Source organism: Tinamus guttatus, unplaced genomic scaffold (assembly GCF_059628265.1).
Source record: "Tinamus guttatus ecotype Peru unplaced genomic scaffold, ASM5962826v1 Tinamus_guttatus_pri_ptg000133l, whole genome shotgun sequence".
Lineage (NCBI taxonomy): Eukaryota > Metazoa > Chordata > Aves > Tinamiformes > Tinamidae > Tinamus > Tinamus guttatus.
Genome location: NW_028288667.1, coordinates 3238370 through 3256849, shown reverse-complemented (window position 1 = coordinate 3256849; position 18480 = coordinate 3238370). Strand labels below are relative to the sequence as shown.

At 38.5% G+C, this 18480-nt stretch overlaps 1 protein-coding gene across 1 annotated transcript in view; it reads left to right on the top strand.

The window, feature by feature from the left end:
* The window catches only part of LOC104569999 (von Willebrand factor D and EGF domain-containing protein), a 160654-nt gene extending 159916 nt beyond the window's left edge, over positions 1 to 738 (top strand). The window contains exon 29 of the mRNA XM_088521813.1: positions 649 to 738. Coding sequence (XP_088377939.1) covers positions 649 to 738 — 90 coding nt within the window. The remainder of the gene's footprint in view (positions 1 to 648) is intronic.
* The last annotated feature ends 17742 nt before the right edge of the window (positions 739 to 18480 follow it).

Below are 18480 nucleotides of genomic sequence, written 5' to 3'. Positions count from 1 at the left end.
ATTAACACACTTGCAGAAAAGATTTACATTTTCTGTTACAGCACTGTAACCAACTTCCACAATATTGATGCCTTAACAGTTATTTCCCATTTGGTATTTGTGTAGTTGACTTCTCTGTTGTAAGCACTGCCTTTATTGTCTTTATTTAATTTTATCCTACGCATTTGAAACCGTTTCACCCATTTATCAGGAATATTTTTAATTCTAAGTCTGCTTGCACTGCCTCCAAGTGTGACATTATTCAAAAATCCCATTGCCTAAGACATTAATGAAAGTAATGAATAGTAGAAAAATCAGGGCCTATGGGTACCCTTCTTGACAAGACACTATTGATAAAATTATTCTTTGAGAATGGGTTCTCAAACAGATATGCCTCCCTACTTATTTCATCTAAAATATACTACTGTCTGCAGCACGTCACAAGTCTCCCTAAAGAAAAAAAATGTGTCTGCTGGTGGATACTGACTGGCTGGTTTTTTATTACCTCCTTATGCTTGAGGGGCTTATAAATTGATTATTAATTTGTGGCAGCATCCTTTCAGATACCAACGTAGGCTGCTCGGTTTGTCTTAATACTTCTTTTTTTTCTTTTTTTTTTCTTCATCTAAAGATACGTATTATGTTTACTGAACTATCTGTATCTTTTAGGAGTTCTCCGAGTTAATTACTGGTCCTCCAGAGGTCCTGGATTCGTTGCTTCATGTGAAGACCCTCTTGTACCCAGGACTTCCCATATAGGGGAAGTCCCATATGCCAATGCAGAGTAGCAGGCATATCATAAATTCAAATTCTAGTTTATTGCAGTCTTTTCACTTACAAACAGGCCTTAAATCTGGCTTTTCTGAATCTATAGATAGATAGATAGATAGATAGATAGATAGATAGATAGATAGATAGATAGATAGATAGATAGATTCTCTCTATATATTTTCCCCCTACTTTCCCTTGCATTTCTGTTTCTTTGTTAATTCTAATTGCATTGAACCTTTGGTCACATTTAACCATCCTGTGAAGACTGATGAAGAAAACGCATGAAACATGTTAGCTTTGCCTGTGTCATCTGCAATTTTCTCTCCCTGCTAGATTTACCACTATGTTTTGCTATAGGAGTTACAGCTCATGCTTTGATCTGTTTCTGTTATCAATTTTCAATTATGGGAACAATACAGTAGTAGGTGACATGTAAAATTTGTCCAAAACATGTTCTATGATTCTATGATTAAATTGGAGCAGAACAGCAGCTGACAAGGGAGGTTCTAGGTGGCTTCACCTGCTGCTAACTGAATCTTGCCACCCCCTTTTCCTAGAGAAGGAAATGTAAGGTAATTGCCATATACCCCATATAGGGGACTGTTTCCTCCTTTGGATTTAATTACCAGTCTTCAGTGCAGTCTCACAAATTTGGAGCTAAATACTCATTTTCAACAGTATTTTTCTCGAGAGTATGGGTTGCAAATACTCAGATGCTAGACACAGGAAGCGAAAAAAGGCTGTGCTGCAAAAATCTTCCCCCCAGAAAACCCATGGAAACCTGGACAGCCCACACACATTTAATCAAGTTATTCCCTTGCACTGCTGTAATCTTCAGTATAGTTCCCTCTTGTACAGTCAACATTCCTGGAAGAACAATATACATTCCTCCAAACTCTTCATCATCTACATCCTCGTTCTCACATTTGTATTACCAAGTGGTTTGCAATTCATTTTCTGACATTTTTGGTTTACTTTGTTTTGGAGTTCTGCTAAACAGCCTGCCAAAAGCATTCCTCAGAAGGCTAATGAACTTGCTAGAATGGCAATCACTCTCTTAGAAACCGTTTGCGTATTTTTAATTTGTATTGACTCTTTGAGACATGCAGATAATTTAGCAAGTTTCATGACGGACATGAAGAAAACGCTCCTGCTGACTTTAACATTCACAACAGCCCCTGCCCAACCAGCCAGCTCTGCCAGGGGAACCACAGCGAGTAAAACTTTAGCTGGAGTCCCAGAGGGCTCCAACTAAATATCTGTAAATATCTGGGCCTTAGGGAGTTCTACAAAATTCATGTTGCTACTCTTGTCCTATCTGATACCATCATACTTTCCTTGTTTTTTTTTCTCTTTCTAAATAGATTAAAGTAACAGAATTAATTAAGCCAACAGAATTAATTAAAGCTAAACCATGTTATCTAGTTGGATGTAAATGGTAGATAATATTACACTACAAGCTATCATGATATTTTATTTTCTCAATAACACTTTAAATATTAATGCACTAGACTTGTTTATCTGATGAATGTTTATTCTAAGGGATACATGTACTTAGCAGTCTAGCCCTTTTCAGAAAATAATAATTAAAAAGGCAAAACTTTCATCAGTTATTTGTAACACTAGAATTTACCAATAAAACATATAGGAGAACATGCCATTCATTCTCTCACAAATGAACTTGGTGACTACATTGCAAAGACTAAATACATTGATTGATTTCCCTAAAGCCCAAAAACACAGAAGAATGTTTTTAATAAGCAGTGTCTCATATTATGCAATCCTCTGCTGCAGCTACTAACCTCAATGCCAGTGTTACTTTGCCCATGTACACACCAAGAGACATTAAATGACAATAGTTACAGCTGAAATCATACAGCTGCATTGAACATCCACAAAGATACAAACCAAACGGGTAGAGATTTAGGAAAAAATGACACACATTTAAAAATTACTTGATAAATAAGATGTAATTAATATGAAAGAAAAAAAGGGAAAAGTTGAATACAAGTGATACTCAGCTACACCTATAATGTACGTTAGTCAGACTACTTGCTTGCTTATTAGAAGGGAATGTAAGGGTAGTTTATTTAAGCAGGACAAATGACTTTGACTCTCCCATCATGTTGCAGAATACCTTCAAAACACACAACTTGTGTAGCCAGGCTGTGTCCAGAGGCATCCTGGAACTGGAAGGGCAGGAAACAAGGCGAAACAAGAGCAGCCCAAACCACAGGAGTTAGTTAAGACTTGGAAGCATTCAAGGGTTTGGGATTCCAGGCATGACCTGACGGATCCACACAGCAACGCGGCACACGAGCTGCGTGGGTCAGCTCAGGCCTCTGCCAGCCTAGAGAGCTCCTTACCAGGCTCCATTCGGTTGATGACAAAAACTGCAACTGGCCCTTAAAAGATTTAAAGAAATATGGACCTGCACAGCAAAATGAAAATCTGCAGTGTGTGTGACTACTTGAACACATAAGCAGAGAAGCTTGTGAAGAAACCAGATGTTGAAAAATGTTCATTCTCTTCATTTCCCAGGCTATTGCTGATGGGTCTCTGCAGCAAAAGGATGCATTACATACCCTCTCCTTAAGTATAAGAGGGACTGCAGAGAATTAATGATTTGAAAATTACAACATTGTTTATCTCATTAGAGTTTGAAAAGAAACAGAGGGTAATATTTTAGTGACAGTCCTCTCAGAGATGCTTTGGCTTCAGTTGGCATGTTCCTGCAGAATGGGGCTTTGGGGTGACTGCAGATAAGTCTGTGTAGCAAGATTGCTTGCAAGTCTCTATGCTACTTTACCAATGCATTCACACATACCATACACACATAAAAATCTAGGTATAAGTCTTACTATAAATATGTACATACATATATATGTTTGTGTGTGTAGACAGACAGATGTCGGCACACAACCACATCTTTATCTAACCTCTAAGTATGAATTGCCCATTCAGATATTATACACTTTTCCTTACTCTAACTAAGCTTGTCTAAATCTCAGCAGGCACTTGCAGAAGTATGCTGCCTTTTCATATAAAGTAAATATGCCATATCCTATTCACAAATAACCAACTGCTACCTGGATGCATCACTATTAGGAGCAAAGGTTTCTACCGTAGAGTCAAACCTGGAAGTAAAATTTGGATACAGATACAAATACAGATACGCCAAGATTAAAGACCACCTTTTGTCTTGTCCTAAATAATAGAAAAATAAATCTTTATCTGCTCTGTAACATGGATTTCAATAAAACTTCCCTTTAAAATTGGTTCTTAAATCTATGTGCTAGCATAAAATAAAGCTTCTCATATCATCTATTATCTTGTTTGGGGCTAAAGAAAATTCACTCATGTATTTAAACCGAGATGATATTCGTGGACAACTTCTGCTCTAGGAAAATGGGTAAATACACTGAAATGCTTTCAGGCAAGAAGCCAACAATCTTCAAGCGTTATACAGAAGTGGCAGAGTGATTTTTTTTAGGGCACACCTGCTTTACATGAAAGAAATTGAATTCCAACTCCATAACTGTCAAGTGCCACCGCAAATAATAGAGCCTAAGCCAAATCATTTCAGCAATATAGCTATTTTCCTGTTGAAGCAATGGAGCAGAAATCAGCCTTAGCTAGATGATATCTTTTCATGTGCATGCTTTGGAAACAGTTCCATTCATCATTTCACTGCTTAATCCCTTTCAAAATCATGTTCTTCATTACCTGGTTAATAAAACTTTGGTCACCTAAGTCAAAACTGTGAAAAAATGTGGATTGTGATTTTGCCATAATTACATTAAAAATCTAAAGAAAATATAGTAACTACATTAAATCATTTGAACACTTGCACATAATATTTCTTGCATGACACCACACACGTAAAGCTGTTTCTCATATGGTCCCACAAGCAGCTGAATACTCGTTTCTTTTTTGCAGCTCCCAATAGGATGAAGATAACATAACAGCAGGACAATGAAGACAATCATTTGGGTATTGGTAATCTGGCACTGTGCACATTTTCGGGAAGATGTAGTGTGAAGAAATTGTCAATCTTCTCCTTCCTACCCTCATATAATCACACAGAAGAACAAAAATACCTTACCATACATCAAGAAACGTACCTTTATTTCTGAAATTGTCTGGCATGGCAAGCCTCAAATTCATTTTTTGTAGCTGTAGTTAGACCATCACCATGGACTGCACCTGACAACAGCAAAATTTTAAAATGAATATTTCATAAAGATTTTAGTGACACATTATTCTGCTTTCATTAAAATTTGGAAGGCACAGATAAATTCCCTCATCTCTTCTCATTTTTTAAAGAAGTGTATTTAACCATAATCCAAAAAAGTGAATAAATAAGAACTTCAGACAACTGAGTAAAAGACCTCCATAATGTTTAATTAATATTAGCTCCAGTCTGTAGTATCATGGAGCTGAGTAATGAAAAAACTGCAAAAGCCAAATGCTTTAGTTTTCTAAAAGTTGGTTATGTGACAGCAATTATTTAAGATATTGGATTTTGCCCCAGTGTTCTGAATTGGAGGTAAGAATATCTTATCTGTTGAAAAGTTGGCATTTAGTTGCATCTACCCCTGAGTTCTTCTTTCCTCTCTTTAATGATTATTTAGATTGGGCCTGAGTGAGCCAGCAAGACTACCAAGGCCCCATGTAGCCATGATACTTTAATCCCCAGAAGAATTTTATAAAATTAATTAGCTTTTAAATCATATGCTTAGTGAAACATTGGAAAACCTAGGTGCTCTAAAAAAATTCTTAACCTGAAAATGCAGATTTACAGAAATCTACCCTCGTCTCATCTAGAAGAGGCTACAAGGCAAGCAGCTTGTGAGCTCCAACTATTTCAACACACTAAGTGGTACTGACAAGGGATGGAGTAGGAGCAGGAAAGCCAGGGCGAGAAGAGGAAGGAGCACAGGAAGGAATAGGAAACCCAACTATAAATTCATTTGAAAATAATCTTTTTAAACCACCAGCTGAGGCACCTTTCAGTATGGTAAATCCCAAACCAGAGTCTGGGCATTCACACGCTCTTTCATTTGTCCTATTGGAAGACTCAAAGCAGCTACAGATTAAAACCACAGTGTCTTAACAGAGGAATGCAGAGAAGTTTTGATATTTCCTCACTCTTTGAGAAGTAATAGAAATGGAATAATCATACAACTAACTATTTTTTCATTGAACCTTTAGCACTGCAACAGTTGCTAGGTGTAAGATTTGATCTGACCCTTCCTGTCAAATTATAAGAATGAGACACTTACTATGAGACCTTTGAAAAATCAAATCAAGTTTCAAAGAAGCTTGGGAAATCTTGGGTGCTGTAACTCACAGAAAGAGTCCTCCTCCCTTTTTCCTAATCTCTAATAGTAGCAGATTTTTTTCTCTCCGCATCTAACTGTATATGATAAGAAGCTTCTAATTGTATCAATACTGTTTTACAATAAATGATTTTCTATTCTTTATTTCTGCAGGTTTTCCTTCCATTTTGTGTTGCGAACTTCTCCAATGTAACTAGTTTTCCAAATGCAAAAGAATGTAAAAGCAAATTATACTCACTAATCTGTGCATGTATTTTACTGAGCACACACACAGGACCAGTCTTGAAAAATAATGGGTATATTCTACTAAATTTCAAAAAAAATCTTAATTTCATACTGATATAGATCACAATTAATAATGTTAATACGAAGTTACGGTTTTAACATGCACTTTAGCAGTTCCAGGAAGACATTAACACTAAAGCAGAACATTGGCACCAGGTAAGTTATCTACAAGATTAAATTTAGGGTGGCAATTTTGCCTTTCTTGAAGTACAGCCTCAATCAATAAAAAAGATTTCTATTGCCTTGCTTCCATAAGGTCTACAAGAGACAGTGCTAATGAACCAAGCCCCTTGCCAAGATTGGATTTGGAAGCTTAAAAAGGCTTTCAACAACTTACAGCTTCTCACAGCACTTCAGGAAGTGCCTAAGTCATGCACATAAGCCTGTACATCTCCAGGTATTTTAAGAAAACTAGGAAGTTGCCTAGATAGTAGTAGTAGATGGTTGTCTAGTTGTCTAAAACATTTCTTTTTTTGCGGATGAACTTTGGCACCGACTCTTTTCTCTTAGCCACTTCAGCACTTAAGTGATTCTCCTCCCTTGGTTGTTCAATAAACTTTGCAAATAAGCCACTACAGATGATATCTGCTTATAGATGACAGAGATTATATTCTTAGCATGTGTTTTAAGTATGATACAGAATAATGTATGAGAAAATATTTTCTACATTATTTCATAGGTGTCTTGTCAAAAAATACTCAGTCAACTCCTCTGCAAATATAAGTTAACTCCCACCGAGCTTGGTGGGCTTGATACTATACCTTTATGTGTAATTTTTTTTTGGAAAAAGAGCAGAAGACGTCACACTATACATGTCACAGTATGCATAACAATATGTACGTTTAAGGGTACAATTTATATTTCAGGAAACAAATTTATACTCAGGAGCTCTGCTGTAGCCTACAACTACTACAGCCAGATTTGTGTTCAGTTTCAGTAGGTTTCCACTGCACCAGTGCTTGGTAGATGGACAGATGGATTTGATCCCCTGGATCAGCTTCAGGGCAGCTTTAGAACAAAAGGCCATCGACAAACATCTCTGCTTTCTGTGTTGTCTCCTACTTCTAGCAGCTCGAACATGGAGAACACTATGTTAGCGCAGTTTCCCACAGGAAAACTCAGACATAGGCGACCACGCAGGAGCTCCTCTTGCAGAGAGCTCTTCACCCCCAGTGAGGTCAGGTTCCTCAAACACAGCAAGTACCTGTCTTAATCTTGGTGTCCATGCCTCTGATCTCAGGGTTGTGCCTCAGATTTGTTCTACTTATAAGCTCTTAACTAAGACAAGGTTCTTCTAGACTGTATGAAGCACAGTTCCAAATCATATCATAGAATCATAGAATCATTACGGTTGGGAAAGACTTTCAAGATCATCAAGTCCAACCACACGCCCATCACCACCATATCTGCTAACCACATCCCTAAGTGCCTCATCTCTATTAGTTGGGCTCTTCTGGCAATGGTAGAATTAGATTTTCTCCCTCTTCTATGTTGGAGCCAGTTCTGTTACTTCCCTTCCATCTGACAGATGACTGAGCACCTCTCCACCCGTACAGTTAACCTAGTCTGGAGCAGTCACTCTATTAAAACTGATCAAAAAAAGAAGAACACTTCCTGAGGAAAAAACCTATCTAGACAAATTCTCAGTCTGAAACAGAGAGCAGTTTATTTTAATGATGGTAATTTTAAGCAAAATGTCTGTACTAAGTCTCTAAATTTTACTCTTCTGTCACAATGGTGCCCCCACAGAACCAGCCAGGTTTTCAGCTGATTTCTGTGATGTCTTGTTAAGATTTTTTTTTTTCCTGTTTAGAAGTCATTTTGGTTTAGACATGTAACTTGAGGGTACCTCTACTACAAAGCAGAGATAGGAATAACTATTGCAGGGAGTTTGCCAAGAAAATCCAGAGAATTGTTTTGCCACAGTGCCACGGGAAGACAGGAACATACTACAGATCTACTTAGTCTACACTCTTCATTTTTCCCCCTGAAGCACCTTTCAGCATGCGTTACCCATGACTGATTTATTAGATTGTTAGTGCTGTCAGACTCTGTGTCAGGTGGAAGGCTGATTTGTCATAACCGTGTAGCAAAATCAGGTTTTTCTATTAGAAAGCCCTTCCTATGCCCTACACATATCTTCTGATAGTCAACAAAGGGTTTATTATTACATTAATTTGTGTGTCTCAAGAGAATGAACATTCGAGCCTTGGTGGTCATCAAGCTTGTTTATCTCCAGTTTTAACGATGCCAGGCCTAGTGGAAAAATTTTCTCTGGCACAAAATCAAGCAGCCTATCTGCTTAATACCACAAGCCAACCTTATCAACCTAATATTTCCAATTGCCCTTTAATACAGACACCATTTCAAAATCTTTCTCCTGCGATTAAAACACGTTTATAAGCTTCTGCCCTTATAAACCTAGCAATCATTTTCCCCTCAACAGCTGTGAGCTGCCATCCTTTTACAAGACCAAATTACTGAAGAAGACTGGATATCTGTGAAGGGAAAAGACATGAAGAACTGGCAGAAATTTTCTACACGAGGTAAAAATGTGCCCAAGTATTATTCACACAGAATGAAATTCAAAACTTGTTTTTTTTTTCTCTATTTTTTCAAATATAACAAGAAAATCAACAAAATACAAAGGAATAAACAAGCTTCTTTTAAGAAGGAAACTATTTTTGCAACTTCTATTTGGAAATATCTGAGAGTGAAGATACAAGTTAAGAGTTATGAACACTGAGATAAATGTAATTGCTTTAAAGACGCAGCTAGGAAGATCAAGACAGAAAACAATCTCTTATTGCAACCATGCAAGGTTCAGGCTGTTGTAAAATAAAACTGGGTAATAAAGAGGTTTGCAGCTGAACAAGACACAAACACAGAGATTAACTGTGGGATAAGAACATATAAATATTACAACATAAGAATAATGATTTTTGCTTCTTTAAAAATGAGAATTAGCAGACAGAAATAAATCTAAAATATAAAAAACAAAGACAGGCTCAGTCTCAAGGTAACAAAACCTAAGCATGAATTTTTGAGTCATAAGGCCTGAAAAAAATAGAGAAGAACCAGAGCAAGGTTACAGCTGCAGCAGGAAGGAGCTTGGGAGGGGGAGCAGATAGGATAAAAACCAGTAGCTATTACACTAGAGACCACATGGATTTAGAAAGAAAGGCAAAGATTTACATAAGATGATTGGAAATTATTATAGATCTGTAACACAAGATTATGGTCTCAGGAAGCAGGAAAAATGTTTGTGTGTGAATGGCAAATCTCTTTAAAAGGTTAAAACATTGATCTTGAAGGGGCTGCATATTTTCTGATTTCAGGCTAAGGGAATCTATCAGCGGAAATGCTTATGAAATCTTTACAATCACAGAGTTTGATTTTTTTAACAATTGACAGAATCAAACCCATTGAACTCAAATCTAATGATTTAACTTGGCAAGATTGATCTACAGATGCTAAACACATGGTTTTGCATGAAGTACGCAAATCTACTATCCATTCTTCCACTCTAGGATATTTTACTGGTTAGGGTGAAAAAAATGCATTTGTACAAAATAAAGCTTCAACAGGAAGAAAAATAACACTGAAAAGGGCCTCAAAAGGATGTTAAATTTATTCTTCAGCCTTAAATGTGCTCAAAATTATTCACAAAGCAGAACATGTTGGAGTAAGCAACATGGATTTGCTACTGAGCCTTTAACGACAGGCCAAGTGATCACAAGAGAATATGATGGGACTTGAACAGGGACTTGAACCCAGGGTTTCAAAGCCCTAGTCCTGAGGTCAGTGTTACGTGAACACATGATTTCTCACAATCTGCATACAGCTGGAGAAACTAAACCCACCTGTGAAATGAAGGAAACAGATGCAGCAAGAGCAGGGCCCTGCCGCTGCTCTGACAAGACACTTGTGCCAGGGCCAACATCTTGTTTTACTGCCAGCGACTCCGACCCAGCTGAGGGCCAAGAGGCAACGGAGGAGGCCGGCAGGGAGGCCTCCATGGCCTCGACAGCGGGAGGAGCGGAGCCATTTCCAACGAAGGCCGGAGCAGAGCAAGAGCAGAGGCAGCAGCAGCTGCTGTTTATGCATCTTTGGGGAGGCGCCAGTTCTACCGAACCAGATCAAACCTCTTCAGTGCAACCCTAGGGCCAAGGGCTGAATCCAAATCTCTGCCGTCCCCAGGCAACACTTACAATAAAGCCATCTTTGCTTGCTAAAGACACTGACTTGCTATTTTAAATGAAAAGTCTATTATATTCAATAAGCAACAGTGAACATAACTCAAAAATCTTAAATCTTTCCAAAGCTACAAGGCTGTGTTGAAGTTGTAGGGCACCGTAAGGACAAGCTAAAACATAAACAGACCAAATCTCAATGTGAGCCCGAGCTGCCATTCTTTAGCCCGTAATTCAGCTGAAAGAAACTTCACCAAGCAAATTCCAGCAAATTTTAACTCCTTTTAATGCTTTAGTTACAGTATGAACCTAAATGCACTCATCCACTCTAGACAGTTAATGAGCAATCTGAGAAGCAACTAACTTATAAATATTGCACAGATGTGTGAGGATGTATCCCTGTGCTTAACTGCAACGTTTCATGTCAGCAGTCTGGCACTACCTGCTGCTCCGAATGGTCGTGTGGCATTCTGTGTCCTGAAAGGAAATCACAACCTGTAATTTTAATTCTGTATTCATGACTACAGTACTGCAATCTAACATCAGCTAAGAAGGCTACAGAGTATTTTGCTTAGATACTGTAGGATAATGTCTGTCCTTGGGTGCAAAGGCACAGCAAGATGCAGCTATGCACCTGGGAGCTAAATTTAGATGAAGGAGAAAAGGCTGTGTCGGATACTTAGGATCATTTCATGCTTGGATTTGCAGTCAGTAGCTTTAAATTCTCCTAGTTAGGAGAGGGCACCTGCAATACAGTCAATTTTATGCAAGTTAGGGGCGCTCACAGATTCTCCATAAGCTGCAAAAGTAGCTCCTATTGGAGCAAGTTCGAGCAAAATTGTTCCTAGACACGTAGAAAAAAAAATTCAAGAGAAAGGCAAGCTGGAGCTCAGTTTTTTCAGCTAATTCTAAGCTCAAGCCTTCTCAAGATCATAGTGCCTCACAACACGTGTACACCCAAAGGAAGACACCAGGGGAAAAGGAGAATCCCCCTGGCTCCTTGGCCAAGCTGGGAATTACAAGCTGAAGCCAGGCCAGAAGTGTCCACAGCTCCTTAGGGCCCCGTCGGTCCTCTCCACACGAGCCCCAGTCACACACGCTCCTGCCTCTGCAACAGGGAGCACGGGTGCATCGTGTCAAACAAACACACACACGTGTGCAGCAGTTTACCCACCTAAAAATCCTACGTGTTTTCCCCTTGTTTCCCTCATGAGAGAGAGAAATTGTTTAATTTCAGAAAGGTGTTTTCGTATAAAGAAAGCTGCAGAGGTCTGAAGAGCGAAGAAGAGATTTTGAGGTTTGAGGTCAGCACCCAATGCGTTCTACTGAAAAGTCACTACCAAATATGCCACACAAAGTAATTAAAGATTGCTTTATGTTAACAAAATTATAGCAAGACAAAAGCTAAAGTATTATTAAATAATACAGTTCCATTAAAAATTATGAAATGATTGTTTACTTCTTCTTCATAAAAATAACTATTGGAGGGCTCATATCCAATTAGATGTTTATTGGGCACAGCGCACTTATTTTTTAGTAAGCAGTTTACAGCAAAATAATGCAGATTTCAAGGAGACACATCAGGTCGAGTTGGGCCTTTAGATTAAAAAAAAATCAACTGAATATCACTTCATATTTTATTACTATTATGCAAATTTTCCACCAAGAAGATGGAAATGTTTGCATGTCGGTTTTCAGACCACATAAAAATTGTCTAGCCAATGAAAATATGGCCACTCCACCAAAACTTAATATGGGCTTGGATCAAAATACATAAAGAAGAAACTCATGTGATTCTATAATCGCTGTTATTCTATAACCACTGTAATCTCAAGTTATTCACACAACATGAGAAAATAAATCAATGTTCCAGATGGTATTTCAAAATGTAAACTCTTACGTAGGATATGGGCAAAATTATTCTAGTTTCATGTATATTTGGTAATATTTCTATGGTCACTGAACATGCCTCAGCTCCTCTCTGCTTCCCTTTATACATTTCTGTCACTGATAATGGATAAAATTATATTAACATTTTCAGCTCTAACCCTACCTTCCAGCTTACTTGTAGACCACTACAGCTTTGTATTACTGCAAATTTCGTACGCTGGGTCTCTGTTCCGTTATCTAACAGAAAGATGGTCACCAAGCGCATGGCAGAGTCTCAAGAGTCTCACCACAGAATGACTCTCACAAGAAGCCACAAATTGTTCCTAACTCTTGAGACTTGCCCCTTCTCTCCTCACAGCAAACCCATCCAGACCATGTTTCCTTAGCTTACTTATGAAAACAGGCTTTGAAAGATTTGCAAAAGAAAATGAAATTAAGAAATGGACTGCCTTCCATAAAAAATAAAGTAAAATAAAATAAACCAAAATAAAATAAAATAAAAATAGAGTTCTTGACATGATATTTCCTCAATATATTCATGTTGACTATTACCCATTTCCTTTTACCCATTTACATCCAATATGTATAGCTAGGTAGACAAAATCCTCCATAACCCACCAGCTCCCTTTTCCCTTCCTTTAGCACATGACATCAGGTCCAATTGCAAACCCAAGCCCTAGGGCCAATGGGAATTCTTTTTTTCTCATCTCTGATTTTGATAAGGGAGTATGATGGATACCCTGACAGAAATAAGAAGAGACAAAGCAGTCTATAATAACCCTGAGATTTTGAATAACTTAAGGCATCTGAGTTGAGTTTCGCTCATCTAACAACACGAACATTATTTATTGGCTTTTAAAGAAAAATATGGCAGCTTCCCACTGTGAATTCATCCTTGTTTGGAAACATATGTTAGCAGCATTCAGATGGGAACTGCAAGTATAGATTTTAAAAATAGCCTTGCAAAAATATTATCTCTGAAAAAGTGGGAGAGACGCTGCGGGAAAGCAGTTGTAGACCATACTGTTGATAGCGTCGAGAGATGACACAGTAGCACATTTTCCATATTTCCATATTAGAACATAACTGGAAGCACAAAAAGGCTGACAATGCTGACAGCATTGATGGTGTGGGTTCAGAGAGGTGTTCTGGGGCTCCGTCCTGCCCCACCGCAAGCCCCAGTGGAGACGCACACGGCGGGTTTTGTGCCCCTGCGGCAGCGAGCCGCTCAACATGGGAACATTCTTAATCTGCTGGAAACTGTAATAGAGGTCAAATACCATTTACAGCGTTTAATATTTTATTTTTAGGAAGACTGATGACACTGTGGCTCATTGGGTATTTATGAGGAGACGGAATAGTCTCATTTTCTCGGGTGCGGAGCATCCTGCACGGAAATGTTTGCACAGAAACCGGGTCCGGGATGAGCTCTGCAGGGAATTTTTTGCTACCCTTGCCCGCATCAACGTGTTAAAAACTCCTTTTTCTCACTTAAAGGCGCTTCGTTTGTGTGCACGCCAGGGAACACAGCGGAGCAGGAGGTAGCTCTGCCCCAAGCCCTGCTCTGTAAGGACGGAGGGAGGAGCAGGCAGCCCGCCGTAATTCGGGCTCTTCTTGGCTTCTGGGCACAGGCAGGTTTCCTGTCTTTACTCGAGCCCCTCCGCTGATTACATTCGGATAGCCAAAAGAAAAGGTACTTACTCTGCCTGTAAGATGAAAAAGATTGTGGAAATAACATCTGCAGGAGATACCAGAGTGAGAGAAGGATGAAGATAAATAAGTAAGAGGTGGGGACTACCACAAACTTCAGTGCCTGCGGGAAGGCACTAAAGGAAGTGCCTTCCTTTAGAAAAATAGATTAATAAAATGTAGAGGTATGGTAATCAGCACAGGAATAGAATATTATCTATTAATCTTTCACAGTTTAAGTGCAGCCATTGACTCCTCACAAATTGGGTTTGTTACCTTTCCATGTCCCATAGAGGCTTCCTGCTGCCTTGACTACTTTAGAGAGACATATGTAGAGAGACAAGCACAGTTTTTCAGCTAGCTGAGATACTTCATAGATTTTCTTTTCCTTTAAAAAAAATCAATCTTACAAGCACAGTAACCAACTCCTGGTGGCAAAGAAAAGCTTTAATTGCGAGGAGGCATTTTACACAGGGGCAGTACACTGTGCCAGTTTTATCATTTTTACTAGCTGAACTTCACATACCACAAGTTATGTGAAAAGAGCAGTGAAAGATAGAAAAAATCCTGAATTGAACTTCTGGAGCTATGCTACTAAAAAACTGATCATGTTCTTATAGTTGGGCTACTTTGTTTGTAAAAGTAGAAAATTATATTTAAGGCAGACACTATTATCACTTTTTACATGACAGAATAAAATTCAATATTCAGGCTGTGTGACATGAAAGTCACAATAATGAATATTTTCAGATTTTTTTTTTCAAAATTTCCATTTAGTAATTTTACTCACGTTGAAATACTTTCTCTTTTTTCAATACTGTTTAATCTAGGTTGTACAATTTGCTTTACAGTTTTTATCACTAATAAATGCAAACTGAGCTGCGACAAAACACTTTCATCTTAGCAGCACACATTTTATGTTAAGCAGAGCTGTGTAAATATCTGTTTTTTCAGGTGAAACTCACTCATTAAGATGTATAAATTAGGATGTTTGCTTCTCACTTTACTAAGATGTACAAAGAGCTTTCCTTGTTTTGAAAATCTTTCCTGTGAAAGGATAAACTATTGAAGGGGATTAATGGAGAATAAATCCCTTTGGGGCATATAGGTACGTCCCACCGTCTTCCACCTCAACCGCATCTCCGGAAGGTTCAAAATCACATAAGGATTAGCAGGGAACCACGCCAGTGAGGAACACATCTGCTTGCCTGTATTTTTCTGCTTTCTTACACATTCTTCCCTACTGCAATGTTGGAATCATCCCTGTTTTGGGGAGACATGGTTCCTCAGAAACTAAATACCTGTGAAGCCCTTTGCCTCTAGACCACAAATGAAGCAGAATCCTCTTGGACAAACGGATTTGATTTGATTTTGAAATCACCAGGTTTGCTATGAGTGGGAATTCATCCTTGGCATATGATAATTCAGCCTGGCAACAATCTTCTTCCCTGCAATTTTTGATAACCTTCTGGCAAAACAATAACATCTGTAACCTGGAACAAACTTTTTGAGAGTGTCCAAATTACTGTCCACCAATATGTGAGCTGCCATGAGGTAAACAAAAATTGGCAAACAAAAATTGGCATGAACATGATGTGAGGAGGAAGAACAAAGGAACGAACAGATCTTTTCTAAAGCTTTAGCCCATTTCTCTGTGATTTTTCAACAGGGGAGGCCTGTTGGCCAGCAGTAGAGCTGTATGAGTTCTTCTGGACTTGGCAGGTTGGTCTCTATGCCAGACTCACCAGAAATGAGAAAAGCACCAGTTAAGGAGAAGGGAGGTGGACATACACATCCCAAGGAACATGTAGGGAAGAAAAGGGAAGAGAGGCATAAGAGGGACACCAGAAAGGAAAATTTGCTGCTTCTGGTGAAGAAAGAAGGGAAAAACAAGGAAAGCAGCAACTGCAAAGATCACTCATGTGGCTTAAAATTATTGCTATATAACTGCAGCTGTTCTGCTCAGATGAGCTGCATCCTCGGTTTCACCCATGTTTCTTTAAGGGAATTAGTAGAACTAAAATTTGGGCATGACTGAGGCTACATTCATGCTGAATTTTGACTCATTTCAAACAATTGGCACCCTTGTGGATTAGAGACTACTTTGCCTCTCTTCCTGGAAGTTGGGCTGTGATTTTGGGTCTTACTGCAGTTTTCACTAATGATGTGAATCTTGGTGGGAAATCTCTGTGGTACCTGCCAAGCCTCAGAGGAGATTAACCTTCAAAGGAGGAAATTTATGAATTTATGAACCAAGAACACTTGATTAAAAGCAAAGTACAATTGCTATACTGAACCATTTCATCTAGTTCTTTGTTTCAATACTATTCACAAAATTCACTCCAAGTGAGATAACTGTAAAACTTTTTGCAAAATTTCTTTTGTACCAAAGTATGGCAGAATATTTCAAAGCCAGTTATAGACAAAATTCTTTTTTAAGAAAGAGAATATCAGACAACAATCATGATGATCACCATGATCAAGTTTAAAAAACAATACATTTAGTCTCACTAAATCATCAGGGTTGATTTTTAAACTTAAGAATTTAATTGGACTTCATAAAGTTCCAGAAATCTCTCTCTATTTTTTTAATAGATTATGTATTAACATGGTATAAGACAGTTCGTTGCCTTCTAAAAATGACTAGACTTGGTATTTTAGAATTTTGCCTATGATGGCACAGGAAATTCTTCCAGGAAACAGTAGCATAAAGCTTGAAACTAAAAACTTACTAATTCATCTAAGAAGCCTCTCCTTTCTCTATGGATAATGCAGCCAGGACATACTCTGTTTTGCAATGAAGTCTTATAAAATGAAACCTCTGGAAAGTTTTTGCAGTGAGGAAACACAAGTGTCAATTTTCTAGCCTCAGGGTACTACAAATTCCATACTGTGTGGTCCTCACTGAATTTTTTTGCAATGATTTCTCTGCCTACTGATCAGTCAGAAAACTGGTTAAGTCATTTATAACTGTTTTTCATAGTACCAGGACTGATTCTCCTCCACTACAGCATGGAATTGTAAACTGTGTTTAATATATTAAATTTCCAAAGCTAAATTGCATTGGCAATTCTATCTCCTTACTTTCCTGACCTTGATAGCTTTAAAAATCAGATGCTTAACCTTGCATTAATAGTAGGGGTTTTATTGCACAAGATTACACATTTAAAGCCATTATTATAACCTCTGCTCCTGGGTATAAGGAATTGAGAGGCATTCATACACCTGTCAGAACAATGGCCGGTAAAGGAAAAAGAGGAAGCCTTTGCAACATCTTCTTTTATTTATTTATTTATTTAAACTCTGTTATTAAATTTAGCTCCTCTAGTTACTATACAAAAAGCCCTCAGCCCTTACAAAATTACACAGTGATTTCTAATGCAGATAAGACCAACAGATGCAAAGTTAATTGTGGGATTCCTATTCATGAATTAGGCCTTGTCTTCACAAGGAAATGGTTGGTTTTGCATTTGTTCATTCCATATAAAATTCCACTAAGGCAAAATTAGTGTCGTCCTAACATGAGTTTGCAAACTGAGTTAAAGAAGAACCCAGTCATAAAATATTATTTCTTAAGTATTATCTCCAATGCTCATTAAATGCTCATTAAAAATCGTCTCAGCCAAAATTTGTAGTATTTAAAATCCAGGTTGCTAAAGATGTACAAGGTTGCTTGTAAGCTAATTCCAGGCTGAATTTGCTATGGGTGCAGCGAAGAAATACCTGTGCTTAGCTTACCAGCTCGTGCTTGTTTTCATAGAATCATAGAATCATAGAATGCTTAGGGTTGGAAGGGACCTCTAGAGATCATCTAGTCCAACCCCCCTGCACACTCAGGGTCACCTAGAGCACGTGGCACAGGACTGCATCCAAGCGGGTTTTGAAGATCTCCAGAGAAGGAGACTCCACAACCTCTCTGGGCAGCCTGTTCCAGTGCTCTGTCACCCTCACTGTTAAGAAATTTTTCCTTAAGTTCCTATGGAATTTTTGATGTTTCAGTTTCCGGCCATTTCCTCTAGTCCTATCAGGGTAATTTTGCTTTGAGACGAATGTATGGAGACACTCGTGACACTCATAACAAAAACATTTCCTACTGCAGTGTAGGTACAGCTTGCATGCCAGGCCTGACACCCATTTTATGGCTATGTGAAGATTTTACAGATAAGAAAGCCTCTGGAAGAACATCTCAGATCTACTGGAGCATCCTCAAGCGAGTGCTCGCCCTCACAGAAAGTCCCCATGTCCCGCCCAGCAGGTCCTTTTGCTTCATTCAGTCTTGCAGTGGCTCAATATGGCCCAACACCAGAGAAGCAAGATGGGCCTGGAACACC